At 35.5% G+C, this 22,544-nt stretch overlaps 1 protein-coding gene across 1 annotated transcript in view; it reads right to left on the bottom strand.

Moving 5' to 3' along the window:
- The window catches only part of MDGA2 (MAM domain containing glycosylphosphatidylinositol anchor 2), a 739,157-nt gene that overhangs the window by 29,173 nt on the left and 687,440 nt on the right, over positions 1–22,544 (bottom strand). The window contains exons 11-14 of the mRNA XM_003792170.2: positions 16,874–17,051; positions 12,270–12,290; positions 8,481–8,636; positions 7,576–7,734 (exon numbers count right to left, since the gene is read on the bottom strand). Coding sequence (XP_003792218.1) covers positions 7,576–7,734; positions 8,481–8,636; positions 12,270–12,290; positions 16,874–17,051 — 514 coding nt within the window. The remainder of the gene's footprint in view (positions 1–7,575; positions 7,735–8,480; positions 8,637–12,269; positions 12,291–16,873; positions 17,052–22,544) is intronic.

The following is a 22,544-nucleotide window of genomic DNA, read 5'->3' as shown; positions in this document are numbered from 1 at the left end:
ACATATGTAATATAAATTCAAACTTGATTTTTTTCATCTTATGTATTCCAAATACATAATAAGTGAAAAATATTTTGCCTGGATCAAAAGAAGCCAGGTCTGAATTACCCAGAATTCTAATTAGGATTTCAAATAGACTACATGAGCAGAATTCAAATTTGGCTAGATTACATGTTAAAAGGCAAATATTGTTTCTTTTATTTTTAAAATGACACTAGAAGTATAATTGACTGAACAAATCTTTCAAATGTATTATAATTTAAATGTCTTATTATGAACATAGTTATAATTATGTAATTATCCCAATCAATAAATATTAATTACTTATTCACTGGCATATTTTAAAGGTGATAATAAAAGCAATTTTAAATAGACAAATGACTTTGAAACTTTTCTTCAAAGCAAGTGTCCAGTTCTTATGTTTATAAAGGAGATTTCAGTGCCAAAAGATATTAAAAGTTGTTTCGGGTCATCTTGGACAACAGAGAACTTGTGAAATAGATAGAATACAGCTATTCAAGAGAACTTAGATTCAGCAATGCTGACTCAGCACATTATTATAGTGTTACAGTTAAAAAAATCCAAAGTAAATATGATGGATTGTGTTAATACCCCTTGAAAGTAATTTTAAATCATCAGAGACACTGTTTGTGCTTTAGTAGGCACTAGATACCAAAGTTTATGCATTTAATCATCCCCAAGGATTTTCAGATGCTATTTAGTTCTATGACCCAAGTTTGAAGCTGCTCAGCAAAACTCCAACTGTCTTCTTTCCCCCCTGGTTCCCCTAATTCTTCTCTCCTGATCACCCTTCCCTCAAGAGTCAGGTGCTGAAGCTAAGAGACTTTGCTTATCTCTTATTCTTATGTAGGCAAAAACGCTAAATTGGCTAAGTGCTCTTAGAGTAATGGCCAAAACTTTGGGGTTACTTATGGCATTATATAAAAGCATGATTTTTATTTTAATATTCTTTCATATGAATTAATACATGGATTATAATTCACATAAATAAGGTTTATCATTACTATTACCTAGCTTTCTTTTTTTATTTAGGTCTTAACGTACTTTCCCCCTTAATTCTTTTATTATTAATGTATATCATATATTTTAGATCAGGAGTCCTTAAACTTTTTAAACAGGGGGCCAGTTCACTGAACCTCAGACCGTAAGAGGGCCAGACTATAGTTTAAAAGGACAGGCAGTGGCTAAGCAGGACAGGCAGCGGCGGCAAAAACACCTGGCGGGCCGGAGAAATATCCTGGATGGGCTGCATGTGGCCCGTGGGCCGTAGTTTGAGGATGCCTGTTTTAGATAAATAATTTCAGTGTATGTCCTAAAATGTGCATACATATTTTCAGTATATGATTGAAATTGCCAGGTTCACATGAATTAATTTGTGAGTTGGTTTAAGACGTGGAGAGTCCATGTGTTTAAATCACATTTTTATTGTCATCAGTAACGCAACTTATTGGGCTTCACATTTCATGAAAGATGAAGATGTGCCAGAACCCATGTAGTTCTAGGCAAGGTCCATGTATATTGGTAGAGTACTCAGCATCATTTCTTTTATACACATTCAAGAAGAGAATTGTAAAATCATTTTCTGCTTGAATAGAAACAGCTGCGTGCATCCACTGGTGTAATATTTTCAACATATAATTGTGATGACATCTTAAATTAAAAATGTCAGTTTATTTTCTTTGAGCATTGCTATAGCGTCTGGTGTCCAGTTGTATCTGCACCTTAGTATCAAATAGACTTTCCTGAAATACAGCCTCCATCGGGGTTTGTATTGTTCTGCTGCATGTCAGGTCCCTTATGTAGACTTTCCCTGCTTAGATTCTTCCCCTTCCTCTCCGCACCCATAAGAACGGCATTACCCCTTGTCCCACTGCGGCTCTGGCTCTTCCTCACATTGTCTAGCCTTTGCTTTCTGCTTCCTATTTATTTTCCTCTTTTGGAGGATGCTTTTGACTTTCCCTCTTTCACTGAGACTTTTACTGGAACTCTGTTGTCTTCAGTGTTTGCTCCCTGGTCACCCACCACATGGACCTGCCATGTATTTTGATATATATCATTCTCTGACTTTTTAATTCAAACATATGACAAACAATTGATGGAAAAGAAATCTTTAGCATACTTTGCTTTACACACCATGGAACCCTAAATGCCCCTAAACAGAGTCTGTGCATTTCATCCTTTAGAATAGAAATGATCTAAAGATAAAAAATATCCATCACTATAAATGCTGATTTTCAATGAGGTTTGTTTTAAAGGCTTGTTACACTGGGTGAGAGTCAAATGCTGTTACCTCATTTGATTGCCATTACTTTAATTGATGAAATAATACTGTCTATTTATTACACTGAAATGAGACTTGTCTATTTTGAAACACCAGCCTTTCTCAGCAAGTTTGTATCATTCATTTTCCTTAAATATACTACCTTTTACTACACATTGTCAAAGAGACGGTCATTGACTGAGAATTAAATAGGAGAAACTATTAGAGGTAACTGGTGGTTCAAAATGTGACTGCACTAGAAATAACACATAGTTTTACTAGAAGGTTGGAACATAATTTCAAGCATGTTCATTTACTTAATAAATATTTATTGGCACTCAAATACCAATAGGCAGGGCACCATGTCATGGGAATGGACATTAGTTTGCTCCCTCAAAACATTCAATTCAGAAGAACAAAGGATAGAACCTGTGATGAGGCCTCAGGCACCCTACTGGAGTTTGATTTGAGAACTTCCAAGTATGAGTAGAATGGACTACGGAGCTACTAACCCAGGGAGAAGTCAGAATGGCACCCAGCCCTGCAGCCCTAGGTTACTGGTTTTACAGGATGATTCTGGCCCTGGAAACTATGGACCAAAGAGGCAGCAGGAAATCAGCAGGCTGAAAGTCCTATACACGGGCAATGGGGGTGGGGTGGGGGGGGACTCAAGCTGAACACTGTTTCCTAAAAGGCATTTTGGAACCCTGAGAACTGACAGTCTCATCTCCAACCTCTCCAGCTGGCCCTACAGACTGCTGGTTTGTGCTTCCTGTATCACTCCCTGAGGCTAAACAGTCTCTGAAGATGTATCGCTCTATTTATTTTGCAGAAAAAATAGAGACCATGGGAAGGCAACCTTCGTGTTGACGTGTAGCAACCCTGCACCTGGGAGGGTAGCAGAAGCCACCTTCTTACCTGAGTACTTTTTCCCATCTCACTGGAAGTGACATTAGCTCCAGGCTAATTCCCTGACCAGCGCTCTAAACCCCCATCTCCTCATAAAACTTGCTTCTCCATGGTTTTTGTGTCTCTAAACTCGCCCTTTCCATCAACCTGTGTGTCGCCCTTCTACGGTTCCACCGCTCTCTGCTTTCCCAGTTCCTTCTGACTCTCGTGGTTCCTCATTAACAGACTCCAGTTCCTTACCCTGCCCCCCTTGGCTCCACAGTGAAATGCACTTTCTGGGGGTGCATCTGGACCACTCTTGCTGAGTAAATGAATATATTCATAAGTCTCTTTTGTATTTTTACCTTCAATTTCCTGGTACGATATGATGCTTATATCTCACTTAATCTTCATTCTTAGAAATAAATGAAGAATATATCTCACTGGGTTTTTAATAAGCAGTTGTCATATCTAGTGTCCTCATAAGAGATTCAATTTCTTTGCAAGAACATTAGAAATTCAGCTGATATGAGTTAAAAATGCCTATTAGTAGTCACAGGAATACTGAAATAATCTTGTATTTATCAATAGCTGGATATAGAACCATTTACATGTGGATATATTGTTAAGAATTAACACATTCTAGCTTTCGTTTGGAAGCATGTTTTTTTCCTTCGATCAGTTTTGAAGAGACATTTAACTAAGTAGAAATTGTACCCAGGAGGCAGACGACCTCTGATTGCCTCCACACAGTCTCAACCTCTTAGTTTTAACAGTGTCATGTTATTTTCTCTCCTTGAATACGGGCTGGAATCATCAACTCAGTTATCGTTAATGGAACGAGGATGCAGTTACAGGATGTCACTTCAGAGACAGTCCGGGTATGTGATTAATCCCTTTTCCTTGGATTACTTATCTGAAAGAAGCCTGCACCATGTCAAGAGACAGCCCTGTACAGAGGTCCACATGGTAAGAAACTGGGGGAGACCTATGATCAACAGCCAGAAAGAATATCGATATCTATGATCCAACACTGGGGACAGAACCCTGCCAGAAACCAAGGGAGTGGGCTTAGAATTATGTTCTGTCCAAGCTGAGTCTTCCTATTATACTGGAGTCCTATCTGGACACTTGACTACAACCTCCTGAGAGGCCTCGAGCCACAGGCACCTATCTCGGCCTCACCCATATTCCTAACCACAGAAACTGCGACAAAATAAAGGTTGCTGGTTTAGAGCCAAAATATTTGTGGGAAATTTGTGATGTAGCAATAGATAAGGAAAGGACCATATTTGACTTTATTTCAAAGAGGAATCTCTCTTCTAATTAATGTGCCATTCACTTTTATATTAGTTACATTAATTATGACTCTTCTCAATGATCTACTGTCCTTCAGTCACAGTTAAAACTATAATTTATTTAGCATTATCCAAGAAGTAAGAAAAGCAATTAGGCTATGAGAAACAGTACAAGTCAGTTTTCAATACATACCAAAGAATGAATAAAACTTAGAATGAAATTTGGAAAACTAGTGACTATAAACCACCTGGATGTACAGGTGAATGAGTGAATGAGGGTCTGAGAATAATAGGCACAGAGAGGGAAGGTTTTAACTACGGGGCGATCTTCCTAACAAAGCACATTGTCAAGTTGTAATTGTTTATTCAATGTTTGCAACAGGCATTTTTAACCTACGTTTTATTCAGCAGAAGGGCTGTGCCCTGTGGAGAGGGACTAGAGTAACAGAACAAACCCTGATACCCAACCTGCAACCTTCAGCCACCTGATAAAGCTAAGAGTTTGCACACGGGTCAAAATGTTAAATGTTTACTAAGAAATAGAGAACCATCCTTGCCAAGTACACACCTGAAACAATCACTGAAAAGTCAGTAGAAAGTCATCTGGACATCCATCGACCATAAAGAGGGTAAGAATAATAATTTGAAAAGTATATTAAAATTATCCTGGGACACAGTATATACATGCAGAAATTTTGAAAGGAAGTCTTAAAAGAGCCAGTCTCATAAATAATAAAATACATATTTTTTATCTTCAAGTGATTCAAAGTATTGGTCCTGGAATTACTTATTTAAAAATGAATAAACATGCCTGTTCCAAGGTAAATTGAATGAAGAGAAATTCCATGAAACATATTAAAAATAGAGACTAAAATAGACATGCACAACTAAGAATTAGAGCTGAGCTAATGCTACTTTTGTATCACCAAGAGTTCATAATCTCATGATAAGAAAACGGCTCAGCAGCCATGCAAAGACTTGTTTCTTTCATAGTTTATGTGGTGGAGAAATCGTGAGTGTTCTCATTGCGTTTTAAGTGCTTTTCCAGTTCAGAATCTGTTTTGCAATAATTTCACCCACTCTCATAATCTTTATTTTCCTAAATCAAAGATCTTGTTATGTTTTTTGTTTGTAAAATGTGTCATACGTCACCCTGTCTACTAAAGAAGTGTCACGTCCGTAGCTGAGCTCTCATCACACTCCCCCCATTTTCCTGCACTGTGGTTGAACAGGTGCTGTGCTCAGCTTCCTAGATGTGCACTAGGGCTTCACTTAGATGATGGTTTCACTACTTATTAGCCACAGGGTGGGTTGAGTAATTTAAATTCTTTGCATTTCAGTTATTTCAGTTTTCCTATTTGAAACATAGGATAATGATTTGAATGAGAACACATTTTCATTGTGAAGAATGAGAGAAATAACCCAGGATGTGTCCTGGTCCCTGACGAGTATTCTCTAACTGGCAGCTATTACTTTATTATTGTAGCTACTCGAGATTGAAGAGAATCCAGGATGATGAGCACCTGCCATCTGATAGAAGGTATATTGCATGTTATCTCCTTTAACTTAAACTACAGTTTTCTGACATAGGCAGTGTAATTACTATTTTACAGATTAGAAAATTAAGATACAGACATTCAAAGTGACTTCTCTAAAGTCTTGTGGTTCCTAAGTACTATAGCCAAGTGCCAGCCCAGATCTCCTGACTCTGTGTTGAGGGCACTTGTCTTTTGCTCTTCTGTGAAGAATGAAGGTTGATCGTGTTGGCTATAAATTTTAATTCCAGCACAGCCAGTAATGGCAACTTATACAAATGTTTTGAAGTTCAGTTTTACTGTAAAGGAGTCTCACTTTGACAAACATATTAAGAGCATTTCTTAGTCTACTTAATACAGTAGCTGTTATATGTTACGTGTCTAATATTTTTTAGTTTATATATCAACATATATTTATATTACTTTTTAAATTAATGTATATACACGCATTACTATCATCCTAACTTCCCGTATTTTACTTACGCATTACCAGTGCCTTAATCCTGTCTGTACTAATCTCCTCCTGGAGAACACACACCCCTCTGTGAGCCCAGGAGAAATATTTCTCTTGGTTTGGAAGCATTTGCCTCATTCCTTAAGCAGATACAGACTCCCACTTAGGTCCCTGCCTAACCTCTGTGGGGCAGAGGTGCTTCACAGTTCACAATTTTGTCTTCAGCTAGAAAGGTAACGATATATCTCTCGTATATTACATGATGTGCTCTGGAGCAGAATCCAGTGATATTTTTGCTGCAAATGGTGCAAACAGTATAAATAAAGACTATAAAGTTGTTTGTATCCATTCAGGTCATTAAATCAGGTTAATATGTACTGCCAAATAATGAAATATTAAAAAATTTGGTGTTCAGTCTTCTGAATTTTAGAATTGCATAGAAAGAACTGTAAACTTGTAAACTTGCATGATTCCCCCGCCACCCCCCCCCCCACACACACACACACAGGGATTTGCCAGGTCTGTCCTCAGGGTCTGTGGTTCTCTATCTGGCACAGTCATGGGTTTACTCATCTTAGCCTCTCTTCCTATGTGTCTCTAAGGGCAGGGGATGAGTCTTCATCTCTGTCTGGTCTTCAGATCCTAGCTCAGCCTTAACTGTACGAGGCGTGTTAGGCATGCTTTAGAAAGAAGAGAAAAGCCACACCAATATCCCAAACATGTGGATGGCGCCACAAGTAACCGCCAGTGCCACTAGAGGACAATGTTCCTTTGCGTCATGATGTACAGGCGCTGAGTCACTAGTCAGTCAAATTTCTTTGGAAAGAAACAAATGAAGTTAGGCTGTCTCCACAGGATCTCACAGACGCTTAATTGCTGATGGTCTGCCTGAATTAAACTCCAAGAGGAGACGGGTAATGCTCTAAAATTTCAAATTCTGACCTAACTTTGGAAATTAGAAGATAGGGAAAAATTCTTAGTATCTCACTTTGCAGCGTGCAGGTGCATCATTTAAAAAGCCAATGACAGCATTCTTGACAAGCTGTTTCCGTGCTGAGAGTGTCTGACCCTCTTTCCTTAGCCGCCTCCCCTCACCATAGCGCAGCTCTCGCCTCTCACCTATGTGCTGCCCGTACATGTGGTAGAAGAAGCTGAAGCAGTACGCAGTGTTGGTCGGTCCGTAAGGGTTTTTGGGAGCGATGCTGAAGACAGGGCTGAGCAGTCGGGCCTTCTCGCCTTCCAGTCTGGGTCGTGACGTCTCGATGTACATATAAAAACCTTCAGACAGACAGGATAAAGGCTTAAACACAATTAGTAATAGGCACCGGAAATTTCAAATCATTGGAAAGTTTTAGGATTGCTATACAAAGGCTGAGAGGACTTGTGCCTCATTTATGAGGTCTGTATGTATCTGTATAATTAATAGTGGGTGTAACATAAAGAGTAAATTATCTGCCTAATTAAAGATATATAAACATTAGAGAAAAAACTGAAGATTAGACTTGAATTATCAAAAAATCCCCACTCCCAAGTATATATATCAGGGGAATCTAAGAAAAAATATCTATAATATTAGAAATATCTAAATAATTAATACTGTCATAAAATTTAATGTTTTATTCCATATTTTCAAATATATACATGAATACTCTTTTTTTTTCTTTTTATGAGGCAGAGTCTTACTCTGTCACCCTGGGTAGAGTGCCATAGTGTCATAGCTCACAGCAATCTCAAACTCTTGGGCTTGAGCCATCATTTTGCCTCAGCCTCCCGAGCTGGGATTACAGGCATGCACCACTACGCCTGGCTACTTTTTCAGTTTTTAGTAGAGATGGGGGGTTTGTTCTTGCTCAGTCTGGTCTTGAACTTGTAAGCTCAAGCAATCTACCTGCCTCAGCCTCCCAGAGTGCTGGGATTACAGGTGTGAGCCACCATCACAACTATACAAGAATATTCTCATAGTTCACATCAGCAGCATGTGTAAAACTCTGACTGCTGTGAACACGACACTCCGCACCTCCTACCTTCTTTGGAGCCACTGCGGTCAGCATTAGGCCCTGTGTTCGGGGTATATTTTGTATTTCTTGTTGCAGTACTTTGTTTCGTCCAGTCAAAATTATCTGTATCATCTTGGGTGAACAAACAAATATTGCCATCTTCAAATCCACAGTGAAATTCTCCTGTTAACAAATTTTGTTAAGGTAATTAATACTAATTAAATTAATACAAACATCCTCATACCTTTACAAGAAAAATTTAAAACATCACACAGCATTAACAATGCAACATTGTGATAATGGCACCGTAGCCATAATAGTGCACAAGATTATAACTAAACGTAAAACTTGCAATTTTCATATGTAAGTCAGTTTCATTGAATAATTAAAACCCAAACCATTTTCTTTGAAATATCTTCTGAAATTAGGGAACATAATACATGCCTGAACTGTATGTACAGGAATAATAAAAAACCTGTTAATTGGAAAATTACCTTTATTAGTTTACATGATGTTTTGAAGATGTATACCTTGAGTTTTTAATTGTCCGTGCATGTCTACAAACGTGTTCCTATATATCCATTTGCACAAATGGAAGTTGCTTAGGCAAGATAATAGCAAATTACTTTGAAAAGTAATCACCTTTCCTAATTTATGTGAATGTAGGTTTCCCAAGTGCTTGACATTTACTTGAAATGGAGCAATAAAAAGACCTTATGAAGACTCCGAGGAAGGGCTGTGGTTTCCTGGACACCTGTTACAAGCTGAGTTCAGAGCTAACACAAGCGCAGAGAGAACCTTTTTCCACTGTCCCTAAAGTGTGGGTAGGAATATCACCTATAGGTGCCCACGGGTTTGCTACTGGGATGTACCCTACTTGAAAAACAGGTATAAATATAGAAGTTGGTAAGATCCACTAGACACATAATTAATCAATGTATATCCTTATTAGAGAAAAATTAAGTAGAGTGTATATTATTTCATTCGATCTTTTAACAAGTATATGAAATTACAATATTCCTTACTCATAAGGCTTAACTAGGAGGAAACATTGGCTAAGGTCCAGTATTAAATGAAAAAGGCAAACACAATCCAGATTTTCTGGAATTCATAGAGATATATACATCTAAAGAACAGAGACTCCAGTTTGAGGGCCCGGTCTCCCCCATTCTGCCTGCATAGGGTTAGATTGATCAGAGATCCTTGGCAGTGGAACCCTTGCTCGGGATAATATACCTGAATTAATTGAAAACAACTGGAACTTACTTATAAAAAGAAAACAGATTAAATTTAAGGAATAAGTTTTGGGTTTTTCTTAAATTTTGTTTTCCAGATTAAAGACTTGCTGTCCCTCTGTAGTTATTTATATTTTACATACCAGGAAAGTAGAATTGCAGAAAATATAAGTTTTCAAAGTAAATTTCTAGATAAACGATATTGCATATAAAATACTTATTAGACTCATATTTATGCCCTGGATCTTTATTAAAATGTCTTTTAGGTACAATATGTTATTTGTTTAGATACCCCTTGCACAGCAAGTCCTGTAGTACCCAACAATCCTGTAAGGGTACTGCTTCGTCTTAAGTACTGTTTTCAGTTGTTTAACTAGGTATCGTATACATGTATACGCACATATCATACACACACACGCAAAAAGATGTCAAATACAGATGTGTAGACTAGGAATTTCGGTTTCTAGATTTGTTGCCAAAATTTTTATATGGTATATAAAATTATGCATAATGAATTTTTTAAATTACATCATAGCTGTGTACATTAATGCAGTCATGGAGTACAATGTGTTGGTTTTATATACAATTTGAAATGTTTTCATCAAACTGGTTAACATAGCCTTCACGGCATTTTCTTAGTTATTGTGTTAAGAAGACATTTATATTCTACACCTAGTAAATTTCACATGTACCCTTGTAAGATGCACCATAATGAAGTTTTATAACACTCTTTAACTATATATTTTTGTAATTTAATTTAAACTTATTTAAAACAATAAAACAATTTTGTCTTTAAAAATGAATAAGAACATTTTAAACACTGAATATTCAAGCCTCTCGATAGTAACATTAATCAATGATATAGCTTATGAAAACTGTAAAAAAGTTAGATATGCCTAAGATTCTACATAATTTAGGTTATTTTATATGACATTATTTCTTTATACTATTATAATTGCTACAGTAGTTGAAAATAAATACATAAGCAAAATCAAGTTCTTCATTACTTCTGAGGGCATTTATCTTTACAGTAAAGAAACCTCTTACTAAAGGAATTTTATGAAAAAGTTGGCGGGAACAATTATAAAAGCAAAACAACTCCTCAGAACCACAATAATTTTATGATTATCTGGTCGCTAAATGCAATAATTATAAATATATGCAAAGAAGTTTATTCATAAAGAAGCTTATTAGAATAAAGCTTATTTGATAGATAATGAAAATTCATGGAGTTGTATAAACTCATTAAAAGCCAATGTACTATTACATCATCAAACGATCTCATAAACTAGGAAAGTCATAAAGTCCAGGATTTTCATGAAGATATAGAACTGAGAATTGAATAGATCTTGAATTTTTACTAGTTTTCTAATTACAAAATGATCTTGCCAAAGTTTTAGGGGCCACATAAAAATAAAGGTAATTTAAATATTCTACTTTGCATACAATTTTTCCTTATTTCTATGAATTCTTCCCAATATTGTAAAGAAAGATTCTAAACTCAGGAAAAAGAAACCTGATACCCTTTGGCCCTCTTGTATTAACCTGTCCTCTTTGGACATTCCCTAAACCTACAAAAATCTACCCTGACATTAAAAATATAAAGCTTTCATGGATTGCTATTTTAGAGTGGAGTTTTCACTGTATTTCCTCTTTTTAGTTCAAAGTTGTTTTCAAGGGATTCAGAGGTTTTCATATATGGGAATATTTTTCAGATATATACATATGTCATCTAGGACTCATAATCTGTAATGTAAAAAAAAAATGAAAATAATTTTCCAAATGTTCCAAAATTTAGTAATCTCACAGAATTCATAACCTAAATCAGAACAAATACACTGAGGTTTAAAGTAGTGTTCTATGAAGAAAAATATGGATTAATTCCTTTGAACACCAACTTTGTAAACAACTTTAGTCTTTTATGAGTGGACTATAGAATTAAAATTAAAGAGATATAAAACAGCAGTAAAAATGATATGTAATCCTGCAAAAAATTATCCCATGGTTTCAGAAAGAGCAAATATTAAGCAGGTTGGGAAAATACCTCCATCTTTACATATTTAGGAACATTTATAAATATAAATTATCAGTATTAAATGATTTATCTTTAAATAGGTGTCCTTTGCAATTTAAAATTCACATTTAACAGCAATTTTACTAAATTTTTTAATGCCAATTTTACTGATGCTAGACTATGGTGTTTTAATAAGAACAGTTGCTAAATAATCTTTGTATATTTATACATGTGCTACTTTTCTTAATTATGGAATATAATTCCATTTTATTTTATTTTATTTTATTTTTTTTTGAACAAGGTCTAGCGTTTAATAGCACAGTATCATGACTGTAGTTAACAATACAGGCAGTCCTAAGTTACAAACATCCAAATGACATATGACTTGCACGCATGCAAAGAGGTTATTCCAGGTGCTAAGTAAATGTACCTATTCCAACTTACATACAAATTCACCTTAAGAACCTATCACTTTTGTAACCCAGCTGCTGCCCATCATTTCTTTTTTTTTTTAGCATGATTATATACATTTTTATAATTCCATTTTAAAAGTGAAAATATACTTACTTAAATGAGGATTTACAGGAGCTACAAGAAAACCATAAAATAAAAACAAAACAATGTTAGTACAGCTTGAATGAATTTTATAAACAAAACTCTAATCACTGTCTCATAGTTCCTTACCAAATGTAATGTTCTTTCCCACTGTGGCCATTATACCTGCAATCCATTCATTTTGTTCTAGAGGATTGAATACAATCTAATTTGGACCTTAGCTAAAACAGCCTCAAAGTCCCAAAAAGATCAGTAAAATATATTTGTTCATTTTTCAAGGAATAGTACTGCTGACCTTTTATATCTTAACCAGTATTAAACAAAAAAGCCCAGATGTAAAAACTGAAGCTGACAGTAGGCCAACCTCTAGCTGATGGTTTAGCAAGCAATCATCCAAGAGAAGTTACATTTTGTTTTTTGCTGTTACCAACCCTTAATGAGCCTAACATAATAAATATGAAAATAAAGAAATGTTACATCATATCACAATATGTGTCCTAAACCAAATAGCTATTTCAGTGCCACTTGAATTACACACACACACGCGTACATATGCACACAAAGTTTTCGATGATAAGCCACACATTTTGTGTTTTTGTGAGTGATAACAAGTATTTGTTTCAGAAAACTCATTATGGTTTCAATACAAATGCCAATTGATTTTTACCCAAAGAGAAATGAGTACTTTAAATTTTACTAAAACATCAACAAATATATATCTCATTTAAGGGACAAAATGATGTCTGTAAATATTGATTAGGCATTTATCACCCTGAGAGAAAATCCCATTCTGGATGAAGGAAAGTGTTACTGTGGTTCCCAAGATTACAATAAGCAGTTAATCTCCCTGAAGAATTTTATGTTTATTTTAGTCATTTTCTTAGCATTTCCAACTAAACTAAAGAATGACAGGCAAAAATGCATAGATGTGCACAAAGTTGATATATAATGATTACATTTCTTCATTGACGTCAGTTTTAACAAACTGAGTTTTTCCATTATTTTTGCTATTTCTATATAAGGAAGACAATTATTACTACCTTAGTTATTTTTCTGCTTCTACATTGCACATAACAAATTATGAAATGAATAACTTTTCTGTTTTTCTTTTTCTCTTTTCTGAGACTATACATTAACCAATTCCATTGAAAATGGACTAAAAATAACAATTTCATTTTCTTGCAACATATGAGTATACTTTAATTTGAAAAATCAATTAGTAAAATTTTATTTCATGGTTAATATAAAATTATAAAAAATTCTATGTACTACCTTTCAAAGAAGAATCTTTGAATCATAATTTACTCTGAAGGAATGGCATATCTACATATAACCTCTGACCAGAATGAATTTTAACTGAATCTTCTCCAATATTTTTCTGACCAAAATTACTATATATAGCACAGTTAACTTTGTGAAAATTTGTAATTCCAAGTATTGCAGTGAGTCCTTTATTTTCTTTTTTCACTTGACCTTACATGCATAATTTCTTATAAATGCCTGGCATAGATTAAATTATATCCCCCAAATATTCATGTGATGAAGCCTGATCCCCAGTGTGACTGTATTTGGAGTTAGAGCCTTTAGGGAGGTATTTAAGGTTAAATGAGGTTATAAGGGTGGGGCCCTAAACCAATGGGATTGGTGTCCTTATGAGAGGAGGGGGAGACACCAGAAACCTCTCTATCTCTGCCATGTGAAGACACAATGAGAAGGCAGCCGTCTACAAGCCGGGAAAAGATCCCTTACCAGAAACCAACTGTGCTGCCTCTTTGCTCTTGGACTTCCAGACTTTGTAACTGTGAGATCTAAATTGTTGTTTAGGCTACCCAGTCTATGATAATTCATCATGGCAGCCCAAGCAGACTAATACAATACCTATATACCATTAAAGTATTATTTGTCCAAATCTATAATATATGAAAATAATATATAAATGTAATATAGATAAATATATAATATATAAAATGTTGACAATTTTAATATGTATACCCAAGAATGTAAAAATGTTTTATAAAACTGGGAATTGGGTGGCACCTATGGCTCAAAGGAGTAGGGCGCCGGCCCCATATACCGGTGGTGGTGGGTTCAAACCTAGCCCTGGCCAAAAAACTGCAGAAAATAAAAGTTTTATAAAACTTAAAACTAAAAGTAAAGATCTATTTTCTACCCACATGTATTTTTCATTTTGCCTCAGAGTTTTCAATAAAAACTATTGAAATATCTCTTTTCAGCAAGGTCATAATCATCCTAATTTAGCAAAGAAGTAAATATCTCTGTCCTGGCAGGGTTTCTTTGAGTTCCAGTCAGGATCAATCACTCCTCGTTTGTTTAACTGTGTAGGACACTGTAGCTTTCTACGTCCTGATAGCTTAATGTTTTAAAGAAATGGATGTGAATGCATGCTTTTAAATGTCCCCCTAGCAAATAGTCCATATTTTTTTTAGGGTAAGGAAGCATAAATATTAGATAAAATGATATAGTTTATAAAACATATGAAACTAGAAAATTTAGAAAAACATATCAGACATTACCTAATGGTCTGCCAAATAGAATCATGGAGCTGATTCTAATATTCATGTCACTAAAATTAAAAATTCATATTTTAAAGAACTGCATTTAAAAATATATGTAAAATGACTCTTTTTTTTTTTTTTGAGGTCAGAGTCTCACTCTGTCGCCCTGGGTGGTACAGTGCCATAATGTCATAGCTCACAGCAACCTCAAACTCTTGGGTGTGAACAATCCTCTTGCCTTAGTCTTTTGAGTATCAGGGACTACAGGCATGTGCCACTATGCCTGCTAGTTTTTCTATTTTTAGTAGACACAGGGGTCTTACTCTTGCTCAGGCTGGTCTTGAACTTCTGAAATCAAGAAATCCACCTGCCCTGGGCTCCCAGAGTGCTTGAATTATAGGCATGAGCCAACACTCTAATGTTTTTATATTACTTAATAGTCCACAAATATTTCAGTTTTATACATCTTAATTTTATAATAAAAATTGAATATAGTTACAAACAATTTCAATGAGTTTTTAATACTTTCACTTTATTTTTCACTCTGACAGTATTTAGTGTTCCCTTTGAGTAGGAAACATATTCTTAATGCTGAAAACAAAGAGGAATTTCAGCTGTAAAATATCATTCTATAATTTTTGTAACTGAAGCCCTTACAATCACTGATACAAAGGAGATTGAAGCCATAAAATAAATATAAATTATTTCAGTGATTCATACAACTCTGCAAACTACAGCGAAAACTCTAGATTTAGCATTTCACATGAGAATTCTAAAATTCACATATTTTCAACTTTTAAAAGTTCAAATCTGTTTGGTATACACTAAACATATCTGTCACTATTTCTCTTTGAGAATTAATTCTAGATAAAGTTTAAGATAAACTTTCAATGTTTTCACCTTCCTATACTAGCTTCAAATTTTGCTCAAACAGGAAGGGCCTGTAACTAGTGAAGAAATATTTCATGCATGTAATTTATGAAGGCACATTATTCCAGACACACACACAGTTATTTAGACACATTTAACATTTGCAGTCAGAAAAAAGAATTGTCACGGTATCAAACAATACGACCCAGCAACTAAGATGTCCTTTAATAATAGATAAATAAACTGTAACATATTTATGGTGTGGAATATTATTCAAAAATAAAAAGGCACAAGCGATAATCAAGGCCCAAGAGGCATGAGAAAATCTTAAATGTGTATTGTTAAGTAAAACATGCCAATCTAAAAAGGCTACATGCTCTTGGTTCCAAGGATCTGACATTTTGGAAAAAGAGAAATGATATACATTGTAAGAAGAGGTGGTTGCCAGGGCTGGAGTGGGAAGGGAGAGAGAGACAGGTCAAGCAGAGGGGATTTTCAGAGCAATGAAACCATCCTGTATGATACTGCAATGGTGGATAAAGAAATTATAATCTGTCAAAATCCACATAATTGTCCAATACAACTAACTAGCCCTAATATAAACTATTGCCTTTAGTCATTATGTATCAATATTTGTTTATAACTTACAGCAAATGTACCACATTAATGTAAGATGTTATGAATAGGGGAAGGTGCCTGGGGCATAAGGGGCTCTCTGTACTTTCTGCTTAATTTTCAATAAACCTAAACTGCTCTAAAATTGAAGCCCATAAGTTTCATTTAAAAAAAAAACAAACCTAAGTTTCATTAAAAAAAGAAAAACCCACAAAAACATTTTGATTGTATTTCCTAACTTCTTAGTGTTGTAAGTGTTAGTCCTTAAGAATTTGAAAAGAAAAAACGCAAATCGGTATCGCTGCACAGCACGGCTGACGTTGGCACACAGGTGCAGTAACGAAGGCCTTGTTCTGTATGTCCAGATTTCTAGTCGTATTTTACAGTTTGTGATGATTAAGGTTTGGGTTGTTTCCTTTGTTTGTTTGGGGTTTTTGGTTTGATTTTTAGTCATCTGGCTGATAATTCAAAATTAATATGGGACAAAAGAACAAAGAAAGAAAGAATATGCTACATTTTACTTTGTATCTAAGTAAATTTGGTACAGAGTTGCAACCTACATATTGTCTATGACTGAATATGCAAATAAAGAATTTTGAATAAAAGGCTACTCACCACTATATTTGATCACACGGATTGTTGAATCCCCTTCCCCAAATTTGGTGAGAGGCGTCAGTCGGACTTCATAAGCTTCCGGTTTAATTAGCTCGGTCAAGTTATATGTAATTAGTTCTCCCTTTTGAATATTCCCATTTATTTTAATTTCCTGTTCCCACCATCGCTGTTGTCCAGCCTGAAATCAAAACAATTATATTATAATGTTCCCAGGATTTTCTTCAGAAGGGCTTATTGTGTTACAAGAACATGGAAAACCAAATTCTGAAATGCAATTAAATTAGAATATATTTTATATTATGTGAATACATTTTATTGAAGTTCAAGTGCTATAATGAGTAACACATTTTGCAGCTGTTTGCAAGCATATGTTTTGCAGATAAGTGCCACATTATCAGGGGTTGATTAAATCAATTTATATGTATGTATGTTGTATGTTATCCAATATTAAAAAAGAATCTGAAAGTTCAAATGTGAGTCTGATCTGGAGGTCTGGGAGATGTAATTTTACTTCTTACTTAACATTTTAATAGCCTATGAATACCTATAGTTTCTTTATCATGTTAATAAACATATGAATTAGAGATACAACAGTTGCCAGGATGGATTCTAGGCATTAAGGGTATAAAATAAAGAAGACTTAATTCTTGACTGTTTCAAGTCTGGTGAAAAGAGAGGCAATAAATAATAAAATAACTATACATCAATATACAATGATTTTAAGTAGTTATGTGTTCAGTGAAGAAAAATAAAAAAAAATGACAAAGGGATTAAGAGGAACAGTAGAGAGGTAGGTGGAGGGGACTGTTTCATCAGAGGACAGCTCCTGAAAGAAGGGTGCTGGGAAGTTAACTAAGATGAGGGCTGGGTTTTTGCCACTGGACGTGGCAAGATGGACTTGATAGTGACCTTGAGATAAATGCTACCAGTGGTGTAATGAAGAGGAAAACCTGATTGTAACAAGTTAGAAGAAGAATGGGTTTCATAATACCTCCCACAGTGTAAAAGAGTTTTACAATACTTGACACGCTAAAAAACACTCAGACAATCTGACAGGACAGTTACACAGAATATTCAGGAAACAAATAATTCTGTTTGTATATAAAATCTATAGAGAATTTAAAAGAAGAAGAAAAAATATCTCTCCATCTAATTTTATTTAATTTAAACTAAAAAGATTATGGACAGCACAACAGAGAAAAAATACATATATACAAACCAGCTCATCAAGTTTTAATACCCATATTTCATCCAGTGAGGTTCATCCAGTACAGATGGAAGAATTGTTTAGCCTTATGACGCCTGTTAATGTATAGAATGTCCTTAAAGCCACCATACATTAGAAAATGGGAGATTGTAGCCAAATGTACCATTATTTATGAAATATTCATTGCAAAGTTTTACAAGAAGGTAATCAACATAGAGAGAATACTTTGTAATGTTCTGTAAAATTGTGTAAATAAAGGTACAATTTAGCTACAATTTCCCGTTGTCACTATGTACGGCAACTTTCAAGACACCCAGTAATCAGCTGGTAAAAGAAGAAGAAAGATATTTCTAGTAAATGGGAGAAAATTTGGGAAAACTTCAACTTTTATTTGTACTAAAACTATTAGGAAGCTGGTAAGAAGGAACTTGATTAATCCTGATAAGTGAGATACAACAAAAATCTAGAGGCTGCTTCATTAATAATGCTTATATATTAGAATTATTTCATTTAGAATAGAAAATGAGAAAATAATGCTCAATATTAGTTATTCAAAGTTGTAACAATAAAGTATAAAATATATGGAAAAAATAATAAATCTGCAGGGCTCTCTACAGAGGGGTCTCTTCTTCCCTCCACTCAAGTACATATATATATATTTTTTTCTCATGAATGAGTCAAAGCTTATTTTAGAGTCTCTTGAATGTCCTTTACTAGTGTTTTGATGTTTTCATCATTAAACTTATGCATTTAATTTATTAAATTTATTAATAAGTAGCCCATAGATCTGTGGGCTATTATAAACTATGACTTTGTTATATTTTAGCTACTTTGCTGTTTACAAGACGGAAAACCCATGTACAAATCTGTGGAGTTGTACACATAGAAGAGAGAAAAAAATATACTACTCAATGGTTATGCATATGGGGAGAATGAATTGGATCCTTATCTAACACCTTATACAGAAAAATAAGCAGGATGAGATACTTAAATTTAAAAGGAAAAATTTAAACCATTTAGAAGAAATAGAGAAGAATTTCATTGTGACCTCAAGTAATATGGCGCTTTCTAAAATAGAACAGAAAAGGATGACTCATGCAAGGAAGGACTGACAAATTAGTCCATCTTATATTTGAAATTAAAATTGAAGGTTCAAGTGAAAAATTTCTTCTCATTGGTATTCCCTATTAAACAGGCAAAATGGAAGCCAGACATTTTAGGGAGAGATTTGTAATGTGTACAATGAACTGAACTTCATTAAAAACTTCTGGAACTAAAAAAGAAAAAAAAATCAGTGGCAAAATGAACCAAATAAGAACCAGCATTTCATAGACGAAGAAATCAAAATGACTAATTAATTACAGAAGAGTCTCAGTTTCACAATGAATTAAGGAAATGGAAAATAAAACCACATTATTTTCCACCAGCAGAGAGACAAAACCTTCTGAGCAAACAATTTGAAGGGTAGGTGTAAAAATAAAACACTAAGAGTCCTTACGCACGTCAGAACCAGGGGGGTGGTGTGGGAAACAGGTGAGATTTTCCACAACACACAAGCTGACAATTCCGTGTGCAGCAGGATCAGTGATACGAGCAGAAGGCTGAGACTGCTTGGCCAGAGTAGAGGATTCACGACCGGTCTACATCCTAAACTCTACTTTAGCCTTCACTGATTCCTCTTGCATCCACATTTGCACAGGGGAACAGCAGAAAAGCCCGGGAGGAGGGCACGCATTGCCTGAGTTGAGCATCACATCCAAGGGACCCTGAGCTTATCAGACCTTTTCGTAATCGCCAGCATCCAAATCTGCCTGAACATGGCCAGGAAGGTAGACATTGTTGTCACACTGGACATCCTTTACCTCTGCTCCAGGAGATGCCACTGATACTATGTATATTTTAAAGATTGATATACAAATGGCCTTGAAAATACACAGCATAATAAAATGACAATTGGTGCCTGTGCACACAAGACATGTAGAAATGCAACTTCTTCATAAAAATGTCTTCCAAAAATATTTCCTTGAGGAGTATGCAAATTAGTATACATTTGGAGAGCAATTTGTCAATAAAAATGTTACAATGAGAACAAGCAAACTCTTACAGTTGAAAACAGATGTATTCATGCCACGGATATCATCTGAGTGATCTAAAGATCCATCAAGAAGAGAGGTCAAAAAAGGAAATCACAGACTTCATAAAATGAAACAGAAGTTATGGCCTGAAGAAGGACCCAAGAGGGTCTGAGGACTTCAACTCTAGTTTGGGGTTCTTTTAGATTGGCGTTTTACATACAAGTTATGACTATATGACTCTGAGAATGCTTGCAATGTTTCTTTTTTTTTTTTTTTCCTAAAGAGATAATTGTAGAATAAGAGTTAGAGGCAAGGACTTCTGAATTTTCTGAAACTCTGTCTCCCTTCGCTTCTAAGACAAAGCTCCTGCACCTGCAGCTCTGGCTCTTCCTTCTTACTCTTTCTGCAGTGTTTTTCCTTTTCCTGAGTCCCAAATCCTGATGGTCTCTAGAGTTTTATATTTGGTGTTGTTAATATTCGGCATTAGCAGCTCTTAGGTTTAAGCATGCATGAGAGTGTCTGGGCAACCCTGTTAACTAAAATTCTTAAGTCTCGCCCACCAGTATTTAGGCTTTAATGTAGTCTGTACATTTTAAAAAAGCATCTCCCCTTCCACAAGCAATTTGGACACAGTTAACCTGGGGGCTGTATTCAGCATGGCACAGCTGAGCCTTGCCAAACACTTCACTGGGATTATTAGCAGTTTTTCCTATACCCCCGCATCGATAACTCCCTCACTTGTATCTTTAGGTCAGAAACTTAAGGGAAAAAAAATAAAAAAACCAACTACATCTAGTAGACTCTTCTATATCCCAGATACTATGTGGACTGTGTTATATGTCTTGTTATGTTTAATCCACAGCAAACCCTACTGAGTTGCATCTAACACTAGGTCTATTTTACAAATGAAAAAACCACGGCAGAGGAGGTTAAGATGATTCCCAGTAGTAGGACTCCAGAATCTGGTGAAACCCCAAATGCCACTTTATCCTTTGCTTTCCCTAAATTTATTGTTCCCCTAGTTGTTTCTACCAGAGCCTTTAAATATTCAGTTATATGACACTTGTCGTATTGTGGTGGTTCCTTGTTCTTTTGGTCTGTTTGTTTTGTGTACTGATTAAAAGCCAGAAATAATTTCTTATGACTCTTCATACCTACAGTGTCTGATCACTATCCATAAAGACACGATAAGATTAAATTTCAGAATCTACTGTATGTTTAACCAGACTCCACGGAGCCCAGCAGGAAAGACAAGTTGTTTCAGTGGTAACTTTATACAGTCACCGGATTTACATACGTTCAACAGAATACAAAACCTAAATCTGCAGAAAGTACTTTTCTTTCATAGATAACCCTGCATGTTAATAGCAGATACTGTGATGTTTCTATCACTTCTGGAAATTAAAAATGCTAAAAGTAATTTAATATAAATGATAATATCATTGACTCTTTAGATTTTACATTTTTAATGTATGAACTAAAGGCAAAGTGAAATTATTTCAAGAGATAAAAGCAGTTTTAACCCACAAAAATATATACAGAACAATATGTTTTCCTATTATCTAAAGACACCCAACTTTAATCAAGGTATACTTTTCAAGGTATCCCACTCAGGATTTGTAGAACACCCCAAAGGCTAGACTGTAAGTCTCCTGTTGTTATAATGAGGGTTCTACTCAAGTAATTACAGCTGGCAGATGCATTAATGTTGTTCCTTATTATAAACTTCAGTGGACATAACTTCAGATGCATATTAAAAAAGCAATAACTTTGATTTCAAGTCTTTAAACCTATAATGAAAATATATACTTCAGCAGTTGGAGGAATAAGCAATTAAACAATTTATATTGTATCTCAGTGAGCTGTGTAAAATGCAAAAATAAAAAACTAAACGCAACGTTTGCTCACATATGCAAAAGGAGATGCAATATTGCCCATGGATTGAAGGTAACACAACAAAACCTTCAGAGAAGCTGGATCCACACTGCCCTGCAGGTGAGAGCCCCAGATCGTAGGTCAGAGAAGCTGGGGTCCAACCGCCCTGCAGGTGAGAGCCCCAGATCGTGCATCAGAGAAGCTGGGGTCCACACTGTCCTGCAGGTGAGAGCCCCAGATCGTACGTGAGAGAAGCTGGGGTCCACACTGCCCTGCAGGTGAGAGCCCCAGATTGAATGTCAGAGAAGCTGGGGTCCACACTGTCCTGCAGGTGAGAGCTCCAGATCGTACGTCAGAGAAGCTGGGGTCCAACCGCCCTGCAGGTGAGAGCCCCAGATCGTGCGTCAGAGAAGCTGGGATCCACACCACCCTGCAGGTGAGAGCCCCAGATCACACATTAGAGAAGCTGGGGTCCACACCACCCTGCAGGTGAGAGCCCCAGATCACACATTAG

This window comes from Otolemur garnettii, unplaced genomic scaffold (assembly GCF_000181295.1).
Source record: "Otolemur garnettii isolate 467f Iridium unplaced genomic scaffold, OtoGar3 scaffold00054, whole genome shotgun sequence".
Taxonomy (NCBI): Eukaryota; Metazoa; Chordata; class Mammalia; order Primates; family Galagidae; genus Otolemur; species Otolemur garnettii.
This window is presented reverse-complemented; position numbering and strand designations above follow the sequence as displayed.